Genomic DNA, 25782 nt, shown 5'->3' on the forward strand with positions numbered 1-25782 from the left:
GCACCTCCTCAGTCTTAGAGAGACTGAATGGTAGTGTCAGACACAGGAGGCACTCCTTACGTGGTGGCTGCATTGATTACCTGAGGAGTGGCTAAAGGAACCCAAGTGCTCGATCTTGGAGAAGGGCATCAAGTATTAAACTACGGACGCTGCTTTGGTACAGCCTTCAGAGGTGATGAACCTCCTGTCACAGGAGGTATGCAAATACAGAGGTGTAGGCTTGGTGGTGAAAAGGGATCCAGCATGGATGTAGGATTGGGCTAATTTAATGATTCCCAAATATCAGTCATTTCTATAACATAGTCATCATTTTCCCCATGAAAGTTTATTCATTTAATATACTTCCTAAAATCATCAAAGTATTCTTTTTTTTACAAGCTACATTTTTATTCCCAAATGACTTTCTTGTAAACTACACTTGAGACCACTACTTTATCTAGAAAATTGTATCATTTTCCATAGAGAAGGCTTTATTACTCTAAAATAAAGTGAAATTAAAATGGCTTATTTTATTTTTTGAGACGGAGTCTTACTCTGTCACCGAGGCTGAATTGCAGTGGCACGATCTTAGCTTGCTGCAACCACCACCTCCTAGGTTCAAGTGATTATCCTGTCTCAGCCTTCCGAGTACCTGGCTTACAGGCGCACACTGTCACACCCAGCGGATTTTTGTGTGTGTGTGTATTTTTTGTATTTTTAGTAGAGACAGGGTTTCACCATGTTGGCCAGGCTGGTCTTGAACTCCTGACTTCAGTCTCCCAAAGCGCTGGGATTACAGGCATGAGCCACCATGACCTGCCACGAAATTAAAATGTTTTGAAGCTCCTCCTAGAAACCATGTTCTTCCAGATGTTCTGAGCCTAAGGTTTTTCTCTATTTGGAAACAAAGATTAGTGAATGTTGGGAAGGCATTTAAAACACAGAACCACCAAATTAAGACCTTGATATAGTCAAGGGACACAGAGAACTGAAAGAACATGGGTTTTTAAACTGTGATCCTATGTCCATTGTATCACCTGAGAATACTCTGGCAAACCACCAGCGCATGTCCCACACTTTGGAAACACTGGGAAAGGTTATGTTTAAGATCTTACTGGAGCAAACAAAATCCCAATCACTTGTAAATTTTGAAGTTCCCCCAGACAGCTATTGAGTCACAGTCAATATCCAAATCATCAAATATTTTGAAAAATCACAGTTGAAAAACTTACTACATGGCTAAAAGCATACTCATAGGAAAATTCATAGCCAACATTATTTCATTATAAAAAAATAAAAATAATTAGCCTGGAGATAGCGGTGTATGCCTATAATCCCAGCTACTTGGGAGACTGAGGCAGGAGAATTGCCTGAGCCTGGGAGAGGGAGGTTGCGATGAGCCAAGATTGCACCACTGCTCTCCATTCTGGGCAACAGAGTGAGACCCTGTTTTATATAAAAAAGGAAGAAAATAAATGAATTAAACACTCACCTTAGACGTTACTGGGTCTCTTTGAGTTGGGAGGGTGTTTTGATTTTGCTGGCAGGCAGGCCCATCCTGTCTGCCCCTAGAGAAGTGACCTCTTCACAGACCCAGAATGAACCACAGCCATTCTTGGTGACAATGTTGGCGTGGAGGGTGGACATCTGCAAAAAGGACTGTAGTAGATGCTACTGGTTGCCTAGGCAATATCAATTCCCACATCCTGTTTCTCACAGAACCCAGGCCTGGCTGGGATTACTTCCTTCCTCCATATTGCCATCTGCTTCTTTAGGCCAATTGCTGTTTCCTGCCTACTGACTGGCTGAAGTGGGGGACACGTGACACAATTCTGGCCAATAATAGGAGAGGAGAGGCTAGCTAGGAGACGTCAGGGAAAACGAGAAAGGGCTGCCTTCCCTCCTTGTGAATGAAACTGAATCTGGATGTGATGCCCGGATCAAGGGCGCCATCTTGTGTCCTTGAGGAAAGCTGGCGTGATGAAAAAGCCAGCATACTAGGCAGGCATTGCCTCGCCCAGTGCCTGATGCATGGTTGGAATCCATACTTAAATGCTGAAGGAATACATGAAGAACAGAACTGGGTCCTTAATAATCACGGAGACCCTTATTCTCCCTAACTTGGGGCATCCTGCTGAGACAATAGGCTTTTTCTTTCAGCCAGTGTAAGTTTTCTGTTACTTGCTACCCAAATCACATAACTGTATGAACACTACAGCCACAATTCTCTCTTCTTCCTCATTGATTTGGGTATTATTTATGATTCAACTGCTGCCTGGGGGATTTTTTTTTTTTTTTTTTTTGAGACAGAGTCTCACTTGTAACCCAGGCTGGAGTGCAGTGCTGTGATCTCTCAGCTCTCTGCAACCTCCCTCCCACCCCCACCCCCACAGGGCTCAAGCGATTCTCTTGCCTCAGCCTCCTGAGTAGCTGAGATTAGAGAGGGTGCACCACCATGCCCAGCTAATTTTCATATTTTTAGTAGAGAGGGGGTTTCACCATGTTGGCCAGGCTGGTCTGGAACTCCTGACCTCAGGTGATCTGCCCACTTTGGACTCCCAAAGTGCTAGGATTACAGGCCTGAGTCGCCGTGCCCGGCCTGCCTGGGGGAATTTAAAGGCCCCCTAGAATTACTTGATCATCACAAAGCCTGTGCCCATTTTACAGATGAGGAAACTGAGGCTCGGAACATTTCTGATCTACCTACAAATGCCTGGAAGATCAGTTCCTGAGGCAAGACTCAAATCAGCTCTCTGGATTCCAAATCCAGAACTTTTTTTTTTTTAATATAGTTTCACTCTTGTTGCCCAGGCTGGAGTGGTGCAATCTTGGCTCAATGGTGCAATCTTAGCTCAATGCAACGTCTGTCTCCCAGGTTCAAGCAATTCGTCTGCCTCAGCCTCCAGAGTGGCTGGGATTACAGGTGCATGCCATCACACCTGGCTAATTTTTGTATTTTTAGTAGCGACAGGGTTTCACCATGTTGGCCAGGCTGGTCTCAAACTCCTGACTGCAGGTAATCCGCCTGCCTTGGCCTCCCAAAATGCTGGGATTACAGATGTGAGCCACTGTGCCCGGCCCAAATCCAGAGCCTTCTAGGACCTCCCCCAATGTCCCTCCTTACCATTCTTGCTCTTTTCAAGGGCACGCAAGGCAAAATAGGCCCCCTGCTTGTCCCAAACAACCAGCTTCAAGGAAAGATCCAGGTGGCCATCTTGTCTTCTGACCAACCCAGGGGAAGAGACCAACACCAACAACTTAAGTAAAAGAGTGTTTTCACCTCAACAGAGTAGAGGAAAGGAAAAGAGTGTTCCTCTCTCCGCCCCAGACCTTCTGCCCTTCTCAGAGTCGAGCCCCAGGAGCTCGGTCACAATGGCTGCTCCTTCCCAGAGCCTGACCTGAGGGAAAGATGCTTGTCTGCAGCCTCTGGGGAGCTGACTTGCCAGTCTTAGCTGGGGTTCCCTGTGGTTCTGGGGAGGTTTAGCAGGGAGCATCCCATCACCCGGACGTGGGGACTGGCTCAGGCGCAACCTCTGACACAACCCATCTAATCAGAATGGCTCTGGGGACGCCTGCGGAGGGCGCTGCCTGAGGACCCTGTCTGGGTGTAGGATCAGATGAGAAAGCACAGAGCCCTGGAAAAGGCTGGGCTACCCCTGGACCATAGGGTGCCACGGGCTCCTGGAGAGCAATGGAGGAGGAGGTGGGGGCTTGGAGCCCCCTGGCCGGCCTTGGTGGTAATCCCAGTCCTCACGGAGCTTGGCAGACTTGTGTCGCTCCTGCCACTGACTCTCCCTTCTGACAGATGAAGAGGTGGAGGCCCAGAGAGGTAAAGTGACTCAACCGATGTTCCCTGGACCAAGTAACCCGTTGCCAGTGCAAGCCCAGGTCTGCTCAGTCCAAGCCCTTGCTGTTTCCCCTGAGCTGCCCTTGGCCTTGGTCTTCTTGACCGAAGCTTTAGAAGGACATGAGATCGCAGCCTAAGGCTGGACCTGGAGCTGGAGGCCATGGGAAACTGTAGCTGGCTGAGGCTTCCTTGGCTGTGGGGTCCCTCCTCATGCCAGGAGGTCTGGAGCTGCCTGGGAGCTTGACTCATGTTGGATGTGACCCTGGGAAAATGGCTGCCCTGGAAAGGTGATATGGTGTGGCTGTGTCCCCACCCAAATCTCATCTTGAATTGCAGCTCCCACAATTCCCACGTGTCCTGGGAGGGACCCAGTGGGAGGTAATTGAATCATGGCAGTGGGTCTTTCCCATACTGTTCTTGTGATAGTCAATAAGTCTCATGAGATCTGATGGTTTTATAAACGGACATTTCCCTGCACAAGCTCTCTTCTCTCTTGCCTGCTGCCATGTAAGAGGTGCCTTTCGCCTGCTGCCATGATTGTGAGGCCTCCCCCGACACATGGAACTGTGAATTCATTTTTTTCTTTATAAATTACCCAGTCTCAGGTATGTCTTTATCAGCAGCACGAGAACAGACTAATACAGAAGGGAAGACGGTCAGCCTCACCTCCAGCTCATGGCTCACAGCTCAGGGTGGCACACGGCCCCGTGGACAGACACAGGCAGGCAGTCCCCGAGGAGGCGCCATCCCACTCAGCCCCGCAGCACCGTGAGCCCCCCCCCCGACCTGACCCCAGCTCCACAAGCACTGCCAACGCACCACCTCACCACAGCAGCCGACACACACACCCAACACCCCAGCTGACACTTGGGGCTCCCCCACTGCCACGCCTGCTCCATCCTCCCCACTAGCAGGATGGTCCTCCCAGCAGCATCACTGTCCCCTGACGAGCACCAGAGTCCCCGCACCTGCATCGTCAACCCCCAGCCAGTATTATTCACCCCTGCCCAAATGTACTGCCCCCATGGGCATCATTATCCCCAGCCAGCACTATTGTCCTCCCCACCAGCGTCACTCTCCCCCTGCCAACATGACTCTCCCTAACCAGCATTATTACCCCCGCCAGTGTCACTCTCCTCCCCTCCCTCCACCCCATCTTCCCCACAGCCATGCTAATCTCAACCACCTCTCAGGCCAGCACCACCACCACCACCCAGTCCAGCCCCAACGACCAACACTCTCAGTGCCTCCCGGTCAGTACTTCTGCCTTCGCTCTCACCCCTGCCCCTGCCTCCCCCCAGGCATGTCCTAGCTCTTCCATCGCCCTCGCTGTCGTCTCATGCCTTTTACCATCCCCCCACCATCATCCCGCCATCTCCACCATCAATGAATAAACATTTATTGAGCACCGGCAAATCCCAGACACTCTACAGAACACACAGAAGGCACGGCCCCACGCCGAGGGCTCCAGCCCCTTGCAAAGCTGCCATGCTGCCGCACATGGTGGCGCGTACAGCTCAGGCTGGGGCTGGGGCTTGGCCAGGCAGTGCACCTGGAACGGGGTCCTGAGGCCTCTGCCAGGTTCCAGCTGGGGCAGGGGTCATGCCACTTCCTGAGAGCAGAGCAAATAAATAAAGGAGAGGCAGGGGCCAGGGCCTGAGCCCTGTGGGTGGAGGGGCCCTGGCGTTGGCTTATGTGACTCCACAGGAGCGAGACAGGCAGCCGGGAGCCCCCATCCTGGAGCGGGGAGGCAGATCCTAGGGACCAGAGGGTCCTGGGGCCTCCCTGGCACCTCCACTGGGCCCTCGCCTCTGGGGCCAAAGCAGGGCGTTGGGGGACACCCCAGAAGGCACTGCTGAAATGCGGGTGGACTAGAAATGGGCCGGCGGAGAGGCTGGGGCTGGGCCGAAGTCCCTAGAGCGGGGAGTCATCAGTCCTCCACTTGTGGGGGTAACCCTGCTGGTGGCCGTCGCAGCGGGGGTTCCCCATGCTGTCCAGAGGCACCACCACCTCGTCTGGGTTGGAGTTCTTGTTCAGTTCCACCACGCGGGGCACCACCGAGGACCAGCGATCTGCACCGAGAGCACATCAGATGGGGGTGGGGGGCGGAGAGACAGCAAGCATACATGGAGCGCCTGCTGTGTACTGAGCACTCCACAGTGGCCTGAAGCGGGGGTGTGACTATGCTCATTTTACAGAGGTGGAAATGGGCTCAAGTGAGGTCAAGGCGCCTCCCCAGGAGTAAATGGAGGAACCAGGATTCAAGGCCAGAGCCAAAGCCCTGAGCGCCTACATCCTCTCCAGCTGCGTCTCGCACGCTCACGGCTCACTAGACAAACAGGAAGGTTTTCTCCATATGGGGATGGCTGAGGAGCTCATCCTCCCTCTGCAGGCCAGCTCCTTTCACAGTAGAGAGGGCCGGGACAAAGCCATGTAGGTGAGGTGCCCTGGGCATTTACAAGCAGCAGAGGAAACTCAGGGGCACACGCTCCCATTCGGCAGACGTGGACACTGAGTCCTGGAAAGGGGCAGGACTGCTCAAAGCAAATTTGCGGTGAGAATGGACAGGGGCTCCCCTCTGCACCCGTCCTACCACTCACCCCTGCGGAGGCGGCCCACGGTGTGTGAGAAGCCGTAATACTGGTAGGTTTCATTCCTGCCCGGGTCCTCATTGATGATGCCCAAGTTCTGGTTCCAGTGAGACCAGTTCACCTCATCCACCCTGGAGGGGCCAGAGCGGAGGGTCATGGAGAGCCCTTCCCAGAGACGCTTCCCATGCCACCATCCCCAGCACACCCTCCTGTTTCTTTATTATGGTAAAATATACATAACAAGGCCTGGCGTTGTGGCTCACACCTGTAATCTCAGTACTTCGGGAGGCCGAGGTGGGCGGATCATGAGGTCAAGAGTTTGAGACCAGCCTGACCAACTTGGTGAGACCCCATCTCTACTAAAAATACAAAACTTAGCCAGGCGTGGTGCCTCACACCACCACACACATCTCCACACCCATGTTGCCCAGGGTGGTCTTGAACTCCTGACCTCAATCGATCCTCCTGCCTCATCCTCTCAAAGTGCTGGGATTACAAGCTTGAGCCACCACACTTGGCCAGGATTTGAGCTTTAGATTCAAACTGAACTGAGGCTGGGTGCAGTGGCTCGTGCCTGTAATCCCAGCATTTCGGGAGGTCAAGGTGGGAGGACTGCTTGAGGCCAGGAGTTGGAGACCAGCCTTGGCAACATAGCAAGAACTCCATTTCTACAAAAAAATTCAAAAACTGGTTGAACGGGGTGGCATGAGGAGGCTGTGAGGTGGGAAGATCCCTTGGGCCCAGGAGCTGGAGGCTACAGTGAGCTACCATCACACCACTGCACTCCAGCCTAAGCAACCCTGTCTCTAAAAACAAAAAAGGGAATTGAATGGACTGGCTGGCCTAGAAGCTCCCATTTCCCAAATGAGGAAACTGACTTTGCCTGACTCCAAACATTCTGCTTATGCTCTATGCTGACAACCACTTTACAAAGAATGACTCAATTGAAAAGAAAAGATTCATGAAGAGGTTCCCCCAAGAAGCTGGCACACCCTGTGCCCCTGGAACATGGAGTCACTCTGCAGACAGGCTGGCTGAGGTCTGGAGTGCTGGGAACTGCAGACTCCTCGGCTTCCCCTTTCACCCAAGGCACTAGAGCCCAGCCCACTGTTTGGTAGACAGAGGGTGAAGCTCTGAGATGAACCCACCATCCAAGTCTCTGTTTTCCTCTGAGCAAGGGACAGAGGAGCCTGTGGTTTCCCAGTGCACGTCGTGCACTGGCTGAGCACTTCTCACGAGCTGACCTGTCTAACCTGCACCGCCAGCCTAGAAGCCCGAGCTACCATTGTCTCATTTCACAGATGAAGAAACAGGCTAAGAGAGGCGGCCGAGCTGCCTAAGACCACCTGCTAGAAATGAACTCTGCTTGGGCCTCTCAGGGCCTCAGTGGCTCCGGAAATTGCAATGGGTCGATGACGCTGGAGCACCAGGGCCCCCAATCCAGTGGGGACTGTTCTACCCCACCCCACCCCACCCGCCCCATCCCACTCCCCAGCCTCACCTGAAGCACCATCTGCGGTCAGGAGTGCCGTCTGAGCTCTTGCCCACGGTGACCATCTCCCCAGAGCGGAAGGCCTTCCTCAGGAACACGGGGAAGGAGCGCTCGATGTCCAGGATGGTGGTGGCCCACTGCGGGGAGGGAGGGTCAGGAGGGACACCGGTGAGCCTCGCAGCCCGCACCTGCCGCTCTGATGGCAGAAATGAAACAACAGGCCAGGGTGGGCCAAGAACTAGGCGTTTAGACCACCCCATAGAAACGGGATTTATTAAAACTCAAATATGCACAGGTGGCAGGCAGGAAAATAAATGGGTGAAACAGGATCAGATGCAGAAAGTCTTCAGCCCAAACCCCAGACGCTTACACAGCACTCACCACTCAGTGTGGGAAACATGAGGGAGGGGCGGAGACCGAGGCAAACCTGGGAGCAAATGCCCTGTGTAAAGGGGTGGCTGCCAGGTGGGAATGCGGACCCTGCACTGCCTGGGGCTTCCACCTTTTCAAGAAAAGCCAGAAACCTGGATTTTCATAGGGAATCTCCTAATTTTTAAATTGAGCACTTCTTTTTTTTTTTTTTTTTTTTTTTAATATAATGGTCTGAGGCTGGATGGAGTGGCTCACACCTGTAATCCCAGCACTTTGGAAAGATGAGGCAGGCGGATCGCTTGAGCTCAGGAGTTTAAGACCAGCCAGAGCAACAGGGTGAAACCCTGTCTCTACAAAAAATACAAAAATTAGCCAGGTGTGGTGGTGCACACCTTAGTCCCAGCTACTCGGGAGGCTGAAGCTGGAGAATCACTTGAGCCTGGGAGGCAGAGGTTGCAGTGAGCCAAGATCACACTACTGTGGGCAGCCCCAGTTTGCGTCCTGTAATGCCCAGTGGAGAAACTGAGGCCCAGTGAAGTGAGCAATACAGATCAAGGTTAAGAGCAGGCCGGAGCTGTTTCCCTCAGACCCAGTCCTGGGCCTTTTTTTCTCACTGCACCGTTACCCTGAAATGCAGTCAAGGGAAACATGGGCACTGCATTCCTGGGCCGTGGAGCAGCGCTGTTTATTAGGACACCAGGTCTTAGGCTGCACCTGGCCTGGGAGGGATGTGAGCCCAGTGCCTGTGCTTCCCAGGACTGCAGAGAAAGCTTCTGGGATGTAAAGGCTGCAGCTCCCCTGGGCCAAGGCAAGGTGGCCCGTGGCCCCACTGGTTTCTCCTCTATGAGGCACGCTCAGGGTTGCTAGTTAAAGACCCCCGTGAGAACTCAGACATCCCTGCGCTGGAGTGGCGGAGCACAGAAACTGCCCTGGGCTCAGCATGGGACCCCTGCTGAAACGCTAATGCCCACTGAGTGCCATCAGAGCCAGCGAAAATCACTCAGTCAAGCTGAGTGGAGCCAACTATGTCCTGTGAGCTGGACCACAAGGAGAATCTGAGCCCACTGCTGCTGGCCAGGGAAGAAGCCACCTCAAAATCCACTAGGTAGCTCTGGGAAGTCAGCAGCAGCCTCTGATGCCCATTTTACAGACAGGAAAGTGGAGGCAGAATAAGAAGACGTGGCTTGCCCAGAGTAGAAGAGGCTGAGGAAGCATCGGGTGAGTGTCCTTGGAAGGGCGGGGGAGCCGGTGGGGTGGGGTGTGGCGGGGGCCCTGGGGCCTCACCTGCAGCTTCCAGATGTGCTTGCTCTCCTTGGAGACCTGGCCCACCGTCTCGCCCATGAGGGCGATGAGCATGTTCAGGAGCAGCACGAACGTGAGGATGATGTAGGTCACCAGCAGGATGATGAAGACCACAGGGTACTTGGTGCTGCTCAGCATCTCCAGGTCGCCCATGCCGATGGTCAGCTTGAACAGGTCCAGGAGGAAGGTGCTGAAGGTCTCGCTGTCGCGGCATGATGGGTAAGTGGGCACCGTGCAGTTGGTCTGGTCCTCATTGCACACCTTCATGTTGGCACATGGGTTCAGGAGGGAGACCAGGGCTGTGCGGGGGACGGGGAGGGGCAGTCACTGAGTATTAGGACACGCGCAGAGAGGTGGAGGGAGTCATTCTCATTTGCTGAAGGGGAAAGCTGAGTCCTGACGAGGGGAGCATGCTGGCCCATGTCACCCTGCACATCAGCCAAGCCAACCCAGGTCCTCCTGATCCCAAAGCCTTTGACATCTTTGGTCCATAAAGTCTTGCTGCTAAGGAGAGGTTTTTCTGTCTCTCTCTTTCTCTCTCCCTCCTTTTCTCTCTCTTCTCTCCTTTGTTCTTTCCATAAACTCTTGCAAATAATGAAGAGGAACTCTCTCTCTCTCTCTCTCTCTCTCTCTCTCTCTCTCTCTCTCTCCATCCCTCCCCCCATCCCCCCTCATTTGTCTCTCTCCTTTCTGTCTTTCTTAGACGAGGTCTTGCTATGTTGCCCAGACTGGAGTGCAGTGGCTGCTCACAGGTGCAGTCCAACTACTGATCAGCATGGGAGTTTTAACCTGCTCATTTCCAGCTTGGGATGGTTCACCCCTCCTTACACAACCTAGTGGTTCCCTGCTACCGGGAGGGAACAGGTTTTCAGGATCTACTCCAGGGAGGGTGTCAGTTTCCCCCCCAAAGGACATTTGACAATGTCTAAAGACATGTTTAGTTGTTATGACTGGGGGTGGGGGTGCTACTGGCATCAGGTGGGTGGAGGACAGGGTGCTGCCCAACACCATACAATGCACAGGATGGCCCCCGCCACAAAGAATGATCTGGTCGCAAATGTCAATAGTGTTGGAAAGCCAGGCATGGTGGCTCACGCCTGTAATCCCAGCACTTTGAGAGGCAGAGGTGGGCAGATTACCTGAGGTCAGGAGTTCAAGACCAGCCTGGCCAACATGGTGAAATCCTGTCTCTACTAAAAATACAAAAATTATCCAGGCGTGGTGGCGCACACTTGTAATCCCAGCTACTTGGGAGGCTGAGGCAGGAGAACCGCTTGAGCCCGGGAGATGGAGTTGCCATGAGCTGAGATCGCGCCACCACACTCCAGCCTAGCAGACAGAGTGAGACTATCTCAAAAAAAAAAAAAAAGTATTGGGAAATCCTAATGCAGCCTACCATTCTCAGAGATCTCGGGGGTTCTGGAATGCCCCTATTCCCAGGGGCAGACTCTCTCTGACAGTTTCCCACTCCACCCCCAACCCAGAGAGGAAAAGTGGAAGCTGAAACCAGGCACCACCCTGATTGTCCCCGAAGCCGTGTTCTCTACAGGGCCTCTCCTGCTCCAGACATCCCAAACTCGTCATGGTTCTCCTTTCCTACCAAGCCCAGGTGAAGCTTCAGCTTCCTTCTCAACGCAGTTTGGCAGCAACAACCTGTCCCTAAACCAGCCAGGGAGGGGAGCATGAAGAAGGCTTGGCCCCATCAGTCACTGGGGCATAGAATGTCATAGTGCATGCAACCAGGGATTAGAGGAAGCAGATTTCAGCTCACATGAATGCTCCTCAGTTGTATGGTGACTGGTGAAACACCGTGTTCAGAAGGATTCTGAGACCTTGTCTGTACTCATCAGAAAAATGGTCCTGTGATCCATTAGTACTGTCTGCCATGGGCACCAAAGTGTGGGAAAAGCAGCGTGTGTGCCCTGTTTCTATCATGTCAGCCTCAGAACAGAGGTCTAGTGCATCTTAGAAGAAGCCCTGCGACCGAACCGACCACTGAGCTGCTGCTCTAACCCTTGTTTCTCCTCAGTTTCAGTAACTAGGATCCCTGACCTGAATTCCAAACCGATGTTGAACCCTTGACATGTCTAGTTTTTCCAGTGCAATCCCTGGGAGGGGAAAGCCGTACCCTGTCCCTATTTCCGCAGTGAAAACTATAATTCCACTTTCCCCCAATAATTCACATAGAGCCTTGGCCACCATCTTAGGTTAAAATATCACCATCATCAGATTCCTGTGCCAGGTCCATTCCCAGACAAACCTGCTCAGATGTGAATACTGCCGGTCCCACCCAAGTTGGCCACTCCCCTTTGGATGCTGGGCATTGATGTCAGATCACCCACCCCTCAGGGACCAGCCCAAGGACTTGGTCAGTTTCTCCAGCCCTGGTCCCTGGTCCTTCCCCCATGGACAGTGCCACTGAGGTCCCAGAATGCTTCCGAGTAACATCATGACATCACGGAGAAGGCATAGCAAAGGTAGCTGATGTTGGTCTTTAAAAAATACCTGGGCTGGTAGTTTCATTATTAAATTTTCTCTTCCTTGTATCCATACCCCTTCAATGTGGCTTTACAGCTTCTCCCACCAAGAAGTGGAGTCTAGGCTAGATGTGGTGGCTCACACCTGTAATCCCACGCTTTGGGAGGCTGAGGCAGGAGGACTGCTTGAGCCCAGGAGTTCAAGACCAGCCTGAGCAACATAGCAAGACCCTGTCTCGACCAAAAATAACGATGAAAAAAAAAAAAAGTAGCGTCTATTTCCCCATCCCTCAAATTGAGGCTGGCCTTGTGACTTGCTTTGGCCAACAGAGTGAGGGCAGCAGTGATGCCATGCCAGGAAGTGTCCTCGAACACTTGCACTCATGTTCTTGGAACCCTAAGGCCAGCATGTGGACAGGCTCAAGCTAGATGGCCAGAGATGAGGGACCATGTGGAAGATAGCAAAGTCCTATAACCCAGTCCAGCAACCGGTCAGCCAGCAACCGGCCTGCCAGCTGACCAAAAGCACAAGAGCCTGTTGGGACCGGCCAAACCTGGCCCAGGGCAGCACGGCCACCCAGCTGACCCACTGACTCATAAGCAATAATAAATTGGCCAGGCACGGTGGCTCACACCTGTAATCCCAGCACTTTGGGAAGCCAAGATGGGAGGATCACTTGAGGCCATGAGTTTAAGACCAGCCTGGCCAATGTGGTGAAACCCCATCTCTACCAAAAATACAAAACTTAGCCGCGTGTGATGGCACATGCCTGTAATCCCAGCTACTGGAGAGGCTGAGGCAAGAGAATTGCTTGAACCCAGAAGGCAGAGGTTGTAGCGAGCTGAGAGCACCACTGCCCTCCAGCCTGGGTGATAGAGTGAGACTTTGCCACAAAAAAACAAACAATAATAATAATAATAATACGTGGGTGCTATTTTAAGCCACTAAGCTTTAGGTGGCTTCCTTTGTAGCAATGGCAGATACTCCAGTTTTACCATTCACTAGCTGTTTTGGTGGGGGAGGGAGAGAATCTCACTGTGTTGCCCAGGCTGGAGTTCAGTGGTGCCATCTTGGCTCACTGCAACCTCCACCTCCTGGGTTCAAGTGATTCTCGTGCCTCAGCCTCCCGAGTAGCCGGGACCATAGGTCTCTGCCACCACGACTGGCTAATTTTTGTATTTTTTGGTAGAGACGGGTTTTCGCCCTATTGGCCACACTGGTCTCAAACTCCTGACCTCAGGTGATCCGCCAGCCTCAGCCTCCCAAAGTACTGGGATTACAGGGTGAGCCGCTGCACCTGGCCACCATTCACTGGCTTTTGAACTTGTGCTGGTTATTTAACCTTCCTAAGCCTAGTTTCCTTTTCTACAAGAGGAGATAATAGAGACACTTAGCTCACAGGCTTGTTGGAGGCAAGGACGGACGTAGTCCAGTTCCTGGCATACAAATAAGAACTCAGGGGTGGCATGGTGGCTCATGCCTGCAATCTCAGCATTTTGGGAAGCCGAGGTGGGCAGATCACCTGAGGTCAGGAGTTCAAGACCAGCCTGGCCAATGTGGTGAAATCCTGTCTTTACTAAAAATATAAAAATTAGCTTGGTATGGTGGCAGGTGCCTGTAATCCCAGCTACTTGGGAGGCTAAGGCAGGAAAATTGCTTGAACCTGCGAGGAGGAGGTTGCAGTGAGCTGAGATCATGCCATTGTACCCCAGCCTGGGTGACAGAGTAAACTCAGTTAAAAAAAAAAAAAAGAACTCAGCAAGGCTGCTATTGTCCCCAGTACATCATGGCTACTGTTCCCGTCCTTGCCCCACCCCTGCCAGACCCACCTGAGCACCCAGAGCTCACCTGAAGCATAGCCGATCATGAAGAGCAAGTAGACGAGCAGGAAGCGGAAAAGGTCCTTGAAGAGGATCTAAAGACCCCAGCGGGATTATGGAGGCAAAGAGGAGACACGTGGTTTCTCACTTTCCCAATTCCTCCATCTCCACCCTGGCCCAACCCCAATGTCCAGACCATGCCTCCTGCCCCCACGGTACCCAGCATCCTCAGGTCTGCAGGTGCATAAGGTATGCGTGAGGTATGTGTGGCTCCTTCAAGGGACGCACGAGTCGAGAGGGTCCCCCCAGCCCGTACCTTCTGGATCATGATGCTGTAAGTCCCCGTCAGCTTCAGCCCACGGGTGAAGTAAAGGGCATTCATCCAGCCCAGGACCAGGGCAAAGACCATCACGGCCAGGTAGGCCTCAATCCCAGCCAGGTAGAGGGCTGCTGAGACGATCACCAGCACAGAGTAGATGAAGCTGCAGCACAGCAGAGACCACAAGAGAGGCCAGAGGGGAGAGGGAACGATGAGGCTCTGGAGGGGAAGACATGCCCCCAAGCCCTCCAGGGTATCGGACTACCCAATGCCTTCTGGACCCCCAGAAAAGAAACTAAGTGGATTAGCAGGGTTCCCCAGCATGCTGTTAACAAGAACACTTAATTAGTTGGCAATTAATCCTGAGGCCCCACAAGATCCCGAAGTGATGCCCCTTGGAATTGCTAAAGAAAGATTTAGTTCAGTGGAGATTGTGCGGCTAGGTAAATTTCATTGTTCTCCAACTCTACGAGAAATGCAGAAGAGGTAACACACGCAGTAACTCTCTCATCCTGTGTCCCAAGCAGACATCATTAATCAATCCCAACTCTTTCCCACTAAACACAGACACAGGCACAAAATTCTTAACATGGCACTTCGGGCAAACATTAGCAATCATTCACCAGCATAAGAGATTAAAATTAATTCTAGCCATGGTGTATAATTCTATCCATATGTATATCCCTAGCAATCAGAATTTTTCTATAACCAGAAGACTCTATTGTTTATGGCTTTGTCCTGACTTTGGGTTAAAGCTGCCCAGGTTGGGTACATTCATTTCTAATAGAATCACCTCTCTCCTGAATCCGGATGACCTAGCCCCCCAACCCCACCTTCCTCACCCAGAAGCTGCCAGCCCAGGTACCTCTACTCACTATAGCAGTTGGAAGGAGCCATCGATGAAGAGAGAATTCACTCCAGGGCATTTCTTCATGAACAAGTCTTTGATCTGGAAGACAGAGGGGGCACATGAAAGGGGTAGGGCCAGCAGGAGAGGAGAGGGGAGAGGAGACAGAGAAAGGGATAGAAGAGAGGGAGGCAGAGGCCGGTACAGAGAAAAGACAAAGGACTCTTTCCTGTTAGAAAAGGAGAAAAAGCAGAGATGGAGAACATGGGGTTGAAGGAGGTAGAAGAAGAGAAAGGGGAAAATAAAGGGAGGAAGGAGAGAAGGACCATTTGGAAGAGAGAGAAGAGGGAGAGAAAAGAGGTGCAGGAAGAATAGGAAGGCTGGCAGCGTGGGGGCACAGGGGCCAGGCACTCACATTGGTGAAGAAGAACAGAACCCCAGTGAACAGCGTAATGACCTCGCCAGCCAGCCGCAGGTAGTCCACCGTGGTGCGGTAAGGGTACGGCGGCTGGGGAGCAGCAAGGGCACACAGGTCCTCACCCAGCCCCTCCGACATCGGGCCCCTGATCCAGATGTTCCCCCAGGCCCAAAACATCTGGATCCCATGGAGCCCCCTCTATCACTCTCTTTCTCCTGAGTCTCCCTCCTCCCAGCTCAGGGCCACCCCGGGATGTTGGAGGGCACCTCCCCAACTTGTTCCTAAACCTCCATTTCCTCTTACAGGAAATCAGAAGGACGAGGTTGTGCCCCAGTCCTGAGTGACTCAGCCTGGTGCCCGCCCCAGCCCCTGCCCGGTCCCCAGGTACTCACCGTGCCCTCCAGCGGTTGGTAGTAGGCGGTGAGGGTGAAGATGACCATGGCGCACAGGTAAGAGGCCACATTGATGTAGAAGGAGACGGCCCCGAACTTGCGCCACTTGTCCCGCAGCAGTTCATTGATGGGCTCCACAGCCAGCATCTCGTGGCGGTTCTGTGAGAGGCAGGGTGGTTGGGGCTGCCTTCCCGAGGTGGGGGGGTCCAGGCAGGCTGCCTTGGGTGTGCCTCCCACCACCTCCCGCCCCAGCAGTGCTTTCTCTTTCTGTTCATTCCTCAGCTGCCTTCAAGGATTCACAGGGAACCGGTCAGACACTGAAAATCAGCCCCAAGGTCCTGCACTCAGCGTTTGAGGATCTGCCCAATTGTGCCTCAATGTACCTTTCTACCCTATTTTACCATCACAGGACTCAGAACTGGAAAGTCCCTTAAAAGACGTTTGTTTTCAGGCTGGGCGCAGTGGCTCATGCCTGGAATCCCAGCACTTTGGGAGGCCGAGGCAGGTAGATCACCTGGGGTCAGGAGTTTGAGACCAGCCTGCCCAATGTGGTGAAATTCCATTTCTACTAAAAATACAAAAATTAGCCAGGCCTGGTGGCAGGCACCTCTAATCCCAGCTACTCCTGAGGCTGAGGCAGGAGAATCACTTGAATCTGGAAGGCAGAGGTTGCAGTGAGCGAGTTCACACCACTGCACTCCAGCCTGGGCCACAAGAGTGAGACTCCTTCTCAAAAAAAAAAAAAAAAGACACGTATTCTCATGGTTTCCAAACTCCAATCTGTGGATAGACCAAGCTGCTGGCAAAATCATCCATATAGCTGCCTACATGTATAAATAGTGGCCTCCATCCTCAGGAATTCTGATTCAGAGAGAAGGATTGGGAAATTTAGCCAAAAAATGATAAATGACTGACTCACCACCATTCTCCAATTCTGAACCCAGGGCAGACATCAATAATTGAGCCCTGCACAATCATATTTATACAGTTCCCTGGGTAGACATTACCAATCAATCAGTTTGCACCTGAGATGCTAAACCTCCTGCCACCACTAATGTAAATCGAGTTGGTCACTAATTCAAAAGATGAGGCAAATGAGGTCTTGCAATGAAGCCAAGCTCACAGGCCCAGTAAGCCACAGGACAAGGCTAGAAGGGAGACCACCTACACCCAGTCCCCAGCATTTTCTGCTCCATTTGTACAGCTTCCTAGCCCTGGAATGACTTGAGTTTCTCCATAATCATGATGTGTGCAATAACGAAGCCACAGAGAGGCTCTTGTCATGCTATTTCTGATGGTTAAAGGCATAAACAAACCCAAACGAGCAACAAAAACAGAACAATTCCTTTGAACATGGCATATTTACATGCAGCCACAGAATTACCAAAAAACATTTGAAAGTGCAGAACAATGTTCACAAGATACTGCTAAGTGGGGAAAAAAGTTAACAAAATGCTTGGGAGTTTTCTGTTTTTGTTGTTGTTTTTGAGACAGGGTCATTCTGACACCCAGGCTGGAGTGCAGTGATGTGATTTCAGCTCACTGCAGCCTGGACCTCCCCAGGCTCAGGTGATCCTCCCACCTAAGTCTCCCAAGTAGCTGGGACCACAGGCTCGCACCACCAGGCCGAGCTAATTTTTATTTATGTTTGTTGTATAGACAGGGTTTCACCACATTGCCCAGGCTGGTCTCACACTCCTGGCTTCAAGCAATCCACCTACCTTGGCCCTCCAAAATGCTGGGATTACAGGCATAATCCACCATGCCTGGCCAAAAAAAAAGAGCTTTCAAAAGTTCATATAGCAACCACGAATGCTAATAGCTGACGATGTTTACTCTGTGCCAGGCCATTCTAAACTTAACCTCAGGTCCTCCCAACAACCCCACGGTATATGCACAGTCCTTATCCCCAGGTCACAAACAAGGAAGTTGAGACACACAGCATGTAAGTTACAGAGCCAGGATCCCAAGCTAGTCCTATCTGCCCCAAAAGCCCACCTTCCCACAAGCCTTGCTCATTTCCTCACATGCCAGACACTGTTCTGGGCACTTCATTGGCACCTCCTCTTGCACTCAGCCAACATATCCACCATGTTGGGGCCCAGAGGCCTGGGCTCTCTCCCCCAGCCCAGCCCCGCCCAAGTCCCATCCCAGCTTGGCCCCTCCTTCCCTGCACCCCATGCCCCGTCCTGATGCCCACCTCAATCTTGCTGTTGTACACCAGGATCTCCAGCACAGAGGCCTCTTCCCCACAAGTGTCCAGAGAGGAGAGGTCATAAAGTGAGGAATACACTGGCCCGTAGGCCCAGTCCTTGAACTTGCGCGACAAGTGCCGTGTGTCCTCATCCGTCACCTCCCGCCGGATGATGTGCTGAAAGATCTGCACAGGGGACCAGGAGGGTCAGGGTCTCACACTGGAGAGGCCCCCGGGGCTGAGCCCAGTTCAGCACGTGACACCTCCCCAGAAAACAGCTGAGCCCCGGCTGCCGGAGGACCCCTCCCTTCCTCATCTTAATTCTTGCTCTTATAGTCTTGGTTTACAGATAGGACGTGGAGGCTGGGAAAAATGAAGGGTGCTCCAGAAGCCACATAACTAGTCAGCTGGAGCCAGACGGGACCTAGGCGAGCTTTCACCATCTTAATTGTAATGAATATCTTCCTCATGCCTTTAAAATAGCAATGAGCCCAACTTAATAATATGTGAATTATAACACTGCCAATCATCTGCGGTCCTTCCTGTTATCGCTCCTCCTTCCCTGGCTTACACACAGGGAGGCTGAGGCACAGAGAGGAGGTAGGAGTTAACCAAGGTCATGCGGTTTCATGGGGCAATGTTAGGATTTGGGGTTTGTGTTTGTTTTGAGATGGAGTCTTGCTCTGTCACTGAGGGTGGAGTGTGGTGGCGCAATCTCGGCTCACTGCAACCTCCGCCTCCCAGGTTCAAGCAATTCTCCTGCCTCAGCCTCCCGAGTAGCTGGGATTACAGGCGCTCGCCACCACACCCAGCTAATATTTTTGCATTTTTAGTAGAGATGGGGTTTCGGTAGGTTGGCCAGGCTGGTCTCGAACACCTGACCTCTGGTGATCCACCCACCTCAGCCTCCCAAAATGTTGGGATTACAGGCATGAGCCACCATGCCCAGCCAGGATTTTAGGGGTTTTTCTGAAACAGGATCTGGCTCTGTTGGCCAGGCTGGAGTGCAGTGGCACTATCACAGCTCACCACAGCCTTAACCTCCTTGGCTCAAGTGATCCTCCAACCTCAGCCTCCCAAGTAGCTGGAACCAAAGGCAGATGCTGCTGTGCCTGGCTAATTTATTTCTATTTTTTGTAAAGATGAGGTCTCACTATATTGCCCAGGCTGGTCTCAAACTCCTGGGCTCAAGCAATCCTTCCATGTCAGCCTCGCAAAGTACTAGGATTACAGACATGAGCCACTGAGCCCAGCTGAAGTCAGGATTTAAACCCGAGCCTTTATACTGCCTCACGACCCTGGTATAATCACAATTTTAGTAATTTTTGCTGAATGTTTATTTTTATTTTTTGTTTGTTTATTTTTATTTGGGATCTTACTATGTTGCCCAGGCTGGACTTAAATGATCCTCCCACCTCAGCCTCCCAACTAGCTGGCATTACAGACATGTGCCACCATGCCCGCCAGGTAATAGTCCCCACCCCCCATTCACTGAGCATTTACTGCCTCTCCCCGTCTCCTCCCTAAGAGCCTTATGTGGATCACCTCATTTAACTGCCATGACACTACACCAGAGGGCACTCTTATATCCCCATTTTATAGACAAGGAAACTGAGGCACAGAAAAGGGAGATGCAAAAGGAATAGAAGAGAGGGAGGCAGAGGCTGGTCATTGAGGTCACACACTAGGAAGTGGGAGGGCTTGGACCGGTCTCCTCCCTCTAGGGAACTCAAGACTTGGTTCCCAATCACGGCGACGCTGCCCCGAGGACAATTCAGCAATGGCCTGGAGATATTTTTGGTGGTCACAAGTGTAAAGGGAGGTGCTCTTGGCATCTGGTGTGTAGAAGCCGGGATTCAGGTCATCATCCGGCAAAATAACCGTCCTGAAGCTAAGAAACCCTTCAGGCCCTATACTGTGCGGCCCGAAGAGGGAAAGGAACTGGCACAGGGCCACTCAGCAGCCTTGAAGCTGGAACCACTGCTGCGCTAGGACCCTGCAACTCAGTTTCCTATCAGTGGCTCATCCTGGCTGGTGGGAGTGGGGTGGTGAACATCCCATAGGGTGACATGAAGTGAAAGTCTCAAGGATGAAGCTAAGCAGCTTGGCTCTACACCAGGGAGCCACAGCAGGCTCCTGAGCTGGTACATTCACACACTGGTGTTGACATGTTGGGAGGTGCATTCACATATTAATGATGAATCCCAGCAGCAGAGCCTTGTGTGTGTGTGGAGGGGTATGAGTGGGTGGATCAGCTGTGCCCCCGCCCACACTCACCCCAATCTTGCCCGTCTTGGCAGCCATCATGAGGGGCGAGAGGCCGTCATTGTTGAGCACGGCCTCCAGGTTGCTGTCGGGGAAGAGGCGGGCACACTTGAGCAGCAGCAGGTCGTACATCTTGGTGACGAACTTGGTGTTCTCCCGCGTGTTGTCGGCGATGGCCACCAGCGCATGCAGCACCGTGCTGCCACGCGAGTCCTGCCGCCGCATGTCCGCCTTCTTGTGCGGGTTCTCCGTCAGGTAGTTGACAATGTGCGGCTGGTTGGTGCAGGCAGCCAGCGACAGGGGCAGCTCCCCTGCGGGCCAGGGTGGAGGGGGGGAGGTCAGCGAAGGGGGCCTGGGGTGGGGCTCTGCCTGCAGACGCTTGCGGGGCAGACACCGTGGCACTCTGAGGGTGACGACGGAGACAGGGCCAGCAGCAGATATGAACTGCACGTTTCTCTGGGTGAGGCCGGGGAGATGCAGGGTAGCTGGTTAAGGGTACAGGCATGCTACTTGGAAGCTGTGAGGGACTGGACACATCCAATGATGGAATTCTTTTTTTCTTTTTTCTTTTTCTGAGACGGAGTCTCACTCTGTCACCCAGGCTGGAGTGCAGTGATGCAATCTCAGCTCACTGCAACCTCCACCTCCCAGGTTCAAGCGATTCTCCTGCCTCAGCATCCCGAGTAGCTGGGATTACAGGTGCACACCACCACACCCAGCTAATTATTGTATTTTTAGTAGAGACAGGATTTCCCCATGTTGGCTAGGCTGGCCTCAAACTCCTGACCTCAAGTGATCCACCCGCCTGAGCCTCCCAAAGTGCAGGGATTACAGGCATGAGCCACCGTGCCCGGCTGATGATGGAATTCTTTGTGTGATTTTTGTCCCTGAGCTGCACATAAGGAGTGCCTTTAAGCAGGGGCAAAATTCAAACTATTTCATGAGACCAGTGGTGACAATAGCAGTGGTAGACTTTGGGCCTGGTGATGAGACCGTTGGTCCCAGCATAAACCAGATAAAAGGGCACAGACAATACAGAGCTGGGTGCTGACATCACAGCCCAAGGGCCTCTCGTGATTCCCACCACACAGCTGGGGAGGCTCAGAGAAGTGAGGTCACACTCCTGGAGAGTGCAGAGTGAGGATTTGCCTTTTTTTCTTGTTTTCTTTTTGCTTTTTAAAGACAGGATCTTGCTCTGTTGCCCAGACTGGAGTGCAGTGGTGCAATCACAGCTTACTGCAGCCTCAAACTCTTGGGTTCAAGTGATCCTCCAGCCTCGGCCTCCCGAGCAGCTGGACCACAAGTACATGCCACCATGCCATCTAATTTTTTAAAATTTCTTTTTCTTTTTTTGAGACAGAGTCTTGTTCTGTCACCCAGGCTGGGATGCAATGGCGCAATCTCAGCTCACTGCAGCCTCCGCCTCAAATGATTCTCCCACCTCAGCCTCCCAACTAGCTAGGATTACAGGCATCCACCATCATGCCCAGCTAATTTTTGTATTTTTGTAGAGATGGGATTTCACCATGTTGTTAGCCAGGCTGGTCTTGAACTTCTGACTTCAGGTGATATGCCTGCCTTGTTCTCCCAAAGTGCTCGTATTACAGGTGTGAGCCACCACGCCCAGCCATTTTTAAAATTTTTAATAGAGACACGGTCTTGCTATGTTGCCCAGGCTACTCTCAAACTCCTGGCCTCAAGCGATCCTCTTGCCTTGACTTCCCAAAGTGCCAGGATGACAAGTGTGAGCCACGATGCCTGGCTGGAATAAGGATTTGAATCCAGCTCCATGGTTCCAAGTTCTCCCATGGCACTTACACCTCAGAGGCCAGGGCCCCGTGACCAAGACTGACAGAGTGCTGCCTGTGCCCATGGCAGAGTGGCCCTGGGTGTCTGGGGGATGGTCAGGGCTGCAGACACCACCAGTACCACGCCATCTCCCACCATGCCTCTCCAGCATGCTGTCAGCCCCACCAGGCCTCTCCTTACCAAAGTAGAAGTAGCCCCCCTCATCCTTGGGCTGGAAGAAGCGCCCACGGGCCTGGGCGTGGACGTCAGCTCCTTGGGCCACGAGGAGCTCCACGTAGTGTTTGCAGCGGCGCTCGATGGCAATGTGCAGGGCCGTCTGACCTGGGGGCAGGGGACAGTCATCCAGGGACCTGGCGGAGCAGAGACCCAGCCAGGCTTGCTGGGGGTGGGTGTGGGGTGCAGGATATAGAAATTGAGGTGGAGGATGCAGGTAGAGTCCTGCCCAGCAACACCCAAGGGCAGCAAATAGGGCCCTCAGATATTCCCCAGGATACCAGTGTGTGGAATCCTGAGGGTGAGAACTTTTTAGATTCATAAGATGCTTTAAAATCCGAGAGGAGGCCAGGCACAGTGGCTCATGCCTGTAATTCCAGCTCTTTGAGAGGCTGAGGAGGGAGATCACTTGAGCCCAGGAGTTTGAGGCAAGCCTGAACAACATAGGAGAAATTTTAAGAATTAACTGGGCTTGGTGACTTTCACCTGTGGTCCCAGCTACTCAGGAGGCGGAGGCAGGAGGATCGCTAAAGCCTAGTAGTTCAACACCAGCCTGGCCAACTGACACGGTCTGGCTCTGTGTCCACATCTAAATCTCACCTTGTAGTTCCCATAATCCCCATGTGCTATGGGAGGGACCCCGTGAAAGGAATTTAATTACGGGGGCAGTTACCCTCATGTTGTTTTGGTGATAGTGAGTGTGTTCTCAAGAGAGCTGATGATTCTAGAAGGGGCTTTTCTCCCTTTCGCTCCACACTTCTCCTTCCTACCACCATGTGAAGAAGGACATGTTTGCTTCCCGCTTCTGCTGTGATGGTAAGTTTCCTGATGCTCCTCAGCCCTGAGGAACTATGAGTCAATTAAACCTCTTTCCGTTATAAATTATCCAGTTTTGGGCAGTTCTTTAGAGCAGCATGAGTATAGACTAATACAACAACACAGTGAGACCCCCATCTCTACAGAAATTTAAAAAATTAACCTGGCATGGTAGTCCATGCCAGTGGTCCCAGATACTTGGGAGGCCGAGGTGGGAGGATCGCTTGAGCCCAGGAGGTCAAGGCTGCAGTGAGCCGTGATCACACCACTGCACTCCAGCTTTTGAGACCCTGTCTCAAAAAAAAAAAAGAAAAAAAATCCTAGAGGAAACAATAGTACCTTGGCCTCCCAGAATTTCTGACTCAAGATGTAATATTCATGGATTTTGAATCTTAATATCCAGGTGTCTGACGGTCAACTCTGATTTGTAGAATCTCAGAATTCAGAACCAGAGAGCTTGGTCTCCTGCTGCTTTTGCCTCTTAGTTTGTGAGTGCAGGACCCACCATCACAGAGCCTCAGAGTCTCTGCCACAACAGCATGTTGGGGCCAGATCCCCAGTTCATGATCACTAGACTCACTGCATCTCAGAACCTTGAAACTGGTTTTTTTTTTCAGACAGGGCCTCACTCTGTCACCCAGGCTGGAGTGCAGTGGCACGATCATAGCTCACTACAGCCCGAACCCTCTGAGCTCAAGTGATCCTCTCAGCTCAGCCTCCTGAGTAGCAAGGACCACTGACATGGACAGGTGTGCAGCAACATGCCTGATTTTTTGTATCTTTTTTTTTTTTTTTTTTTGAGACGAGTCTTGCTCTTGTCACCCAGGCTGGAATGCAATGGTGAAATGGCATGATCTTGGCTCACTGCAACATCCACCTCCCAGGTTCAAGCAATTCTCCTGCCTCAGCCTCCTGAGTTCCTGGGATTACAGGTGCATGCCACCACGCTCGGCTAATTTTTGTATTTTTAGTAGAGACGTGGTTTCAACACATTGTCCAGGCTGGTCTTGAACTCCTGAGCTCATGTGATCTGCCCCCTTTAGCCTCCCAAAGTGCTGGGATTACAGGCAAGAGCAACCACACCCAGTGGAATCTTCTATTCTGAAACTTGAAACAAAGTTGGAAGGGGTATTGTTCCTTCCTCCATCCATCCATCATCCATCCATTCATTCATTCATTCATCAGGTCCTGGGTACATGCTGGCACTTAGGCCCAGATCAAAGCTCTCAGGGGTAAGACAGGCAAGGGACAGTGTCTCCACCACCCCCGTGGCGCCCCTGCCCAGCCCAGGCCCCACCTCGATAGTAGATGTCACGGAAGGGTGAGTTAATGAACTCCCGCATGTTCCCGGTACGCTCCGCGATGTCCAGCAGCACAGGGATGGTGTCGTTGCGGCCGTTGCTCAGATTCAGCAAGGCCTTGGGCAAGCAGGTCTTCCCGGTGGATGGCTCTAGTGGGAAAGACACACAGGATGAAGCGGAGCTCCCGCCCATGACCTTGAACTCTAGGCACTGGCGTACAGAGCAATAGGCAGGGGGTCAGATGTCCTGTCTGTCAATATCTCCTCTCTGAGCCTGTTTCCTCATCTGTCCAGTGGAAACCCAGGGCCACTCTATCTGCCTCCAGTGGTGCTGAGAGTGCAATAAACTCATGGGGGTAAAAGGACTTTGAGATGTGAGAGGCTGCAGCCTACAGATTGGTGTTTATTTAATTAATCTTATTTCGGAAGATTTTTTGTTTTTATTAATATCTTTTTTTTTTTTTTTTGAGAGACAGGGTCTTGCTCTGTCATTCAGTCTCGAGTAGAGTGGTGCAATCCTAGCTCACTGCAGCCTCTGGTTCCTGGGCTCAAGTGATCCTCCCACCTCAGCCTCCCAGGTAGCAGCTAAGACTACAGGTGTGCACCTCCACGCTCAACTAATTTCCTAATTTCTATTTTTGTACAGATGGGATCTGACTATGTTACCCAGGCGGGTCTCCAACTCAGGCCCTCAAGTGATCCTCCCACCTCAGCTTTCCAAAGTGCTGGGATTACAGATGTGAACCACCACACCCAGCCCTTGAAAAGATTTTTTTAGAAGTGCTTCATAAACAAGTAAATGGTGAGAATGCTGGGTTAAACAGAGCCAACAGTATGTTCTTCCTATAGGACCTCTCAGAGCCTTTCACACAGGGACTGTGAAGCTCTAAAAGCAAGACACACTAGGCAGCGTTCACCCACCTGCAGAACATAGCATCCTTTTCCCATGAAGCATTTACACTGGCGCCCCTAGAAGGGGGTGAAGGGGTGCAGCATTCCCCGAAGTGTGGGACTGCGTGCCACAGTGGACGTGAACGGACCTTAGGAGAGGCAGGAGATAATCTTGGGGATTCCAGAGATGCGACAATAACACTGAAGGTTTCATCCACCGCCAAATCTCTCTCATGAAGTCAACTATCCATTTGGTACTAGCGAGTCCTTAACGCCTCTTGCTAACACTTGCTGATGTTGCTGATGCCTCTTTGCAAGTTTTTTTCTATTGTAGCTATTTTTATGGTTACCTGAGTTGATTTATATCTCAAAAAGTGAACTGAAAAGTCCCCTGTGAATCAGGGACAGGGCAAAATCATGCCAGGGGCTCGGGAATG

General features: G+C 52.1%; 1 protein-coding gene and 1 long non-coding RNA gene across 5 annotated transcripts in view; both read right to left on the reverse strand.

Annotated features, from left to right (window-relative positions):
* Positions 1–1752, reverse strand: part of LOC118144336 (uncharacterized) — a 46713-nt gene extending 44961 nt beyond the window's left edge. The window contains exon 1 of the long non-coding RNA XR_008473979.2: positions 1472–1752. This is a non-coding gene — a long non-coding RNA (uncharacterized LOC118144336). The remainder of the gene's footprint in view (positions 1–1471) is intronic.
* Positions 1753–5209: 3457 nt separating this feature from the next.
* TRPV4 (transient receptor potential cation channel subfamily V member 4) overlaps positions 5210–25782 on the reverse strand; it is a 50308-nt gene continuing 29735 nt past the window's right edge. The window contains exons 4-17 of one of the 4 annotated variants that reach the window (XM_035257543.3): positions 24452–24604; positions 22306–22446; positions 20329–20627; positions 18058–18237; positions 17579–17623; positions 15858–16016; positions 15463–15555; positions 15076–15149; positions 14198–14363; positions 13910–13976; positions 9566–9882; positions 7919–8046; positions 6427–6548; positions 5210–5898 (exon numbers count right to left, since the gene is read on the reverse strand). In XM_035257543.3, coding sequence (XP_035113434.1) covers positions 5741–5898; positions 6427–6548; positions 7919–8046; positions 9566–9882; positions 13910–13976; positions 14198–14363; positions 15076–15149; positions 15463–15555; positions 15858–16016; positions 17579–17623; positions 18058–18237; positions 20329–20627; positions 22306–22446; positions 24452–24604 — 2102 coding nt within the window. In that variant the 3' untranslated portion in view covers positions 5210–5740. The remainder of the gene's footprint in view (positions 5899–6426; positions 6549–7918; positions 8047–9565; positions 9883–13909; positions 13977–14197; positions 14364–15075; positions 15150–15462; positions 15556–15857; positions 16017–17578; positions 17624–18057; positions 18238–20328; positions 20628–22305; positions 22447–24451; positions 24605–25782) is intronic. The other 3 variants (XM_035257544.3, XM_035257545.3, XM_078337237.1) reach the window with 3 other exon arrangements.

The sequence above is a fragment of the Callithrix jacchus genome, chromosome 9 (genome assembly GCF_049354715.1).
Source record: "Callithrix jacchus isolate 240 chromosome 9, calJac240_pri, whole genome shotgun sequence".
Taxonomy (NCBI): Eukaryota; Metazoa; Chordata; class Mammalia; order Primates; family Cebidae; genus Callithrix; species Callithrix jacchus.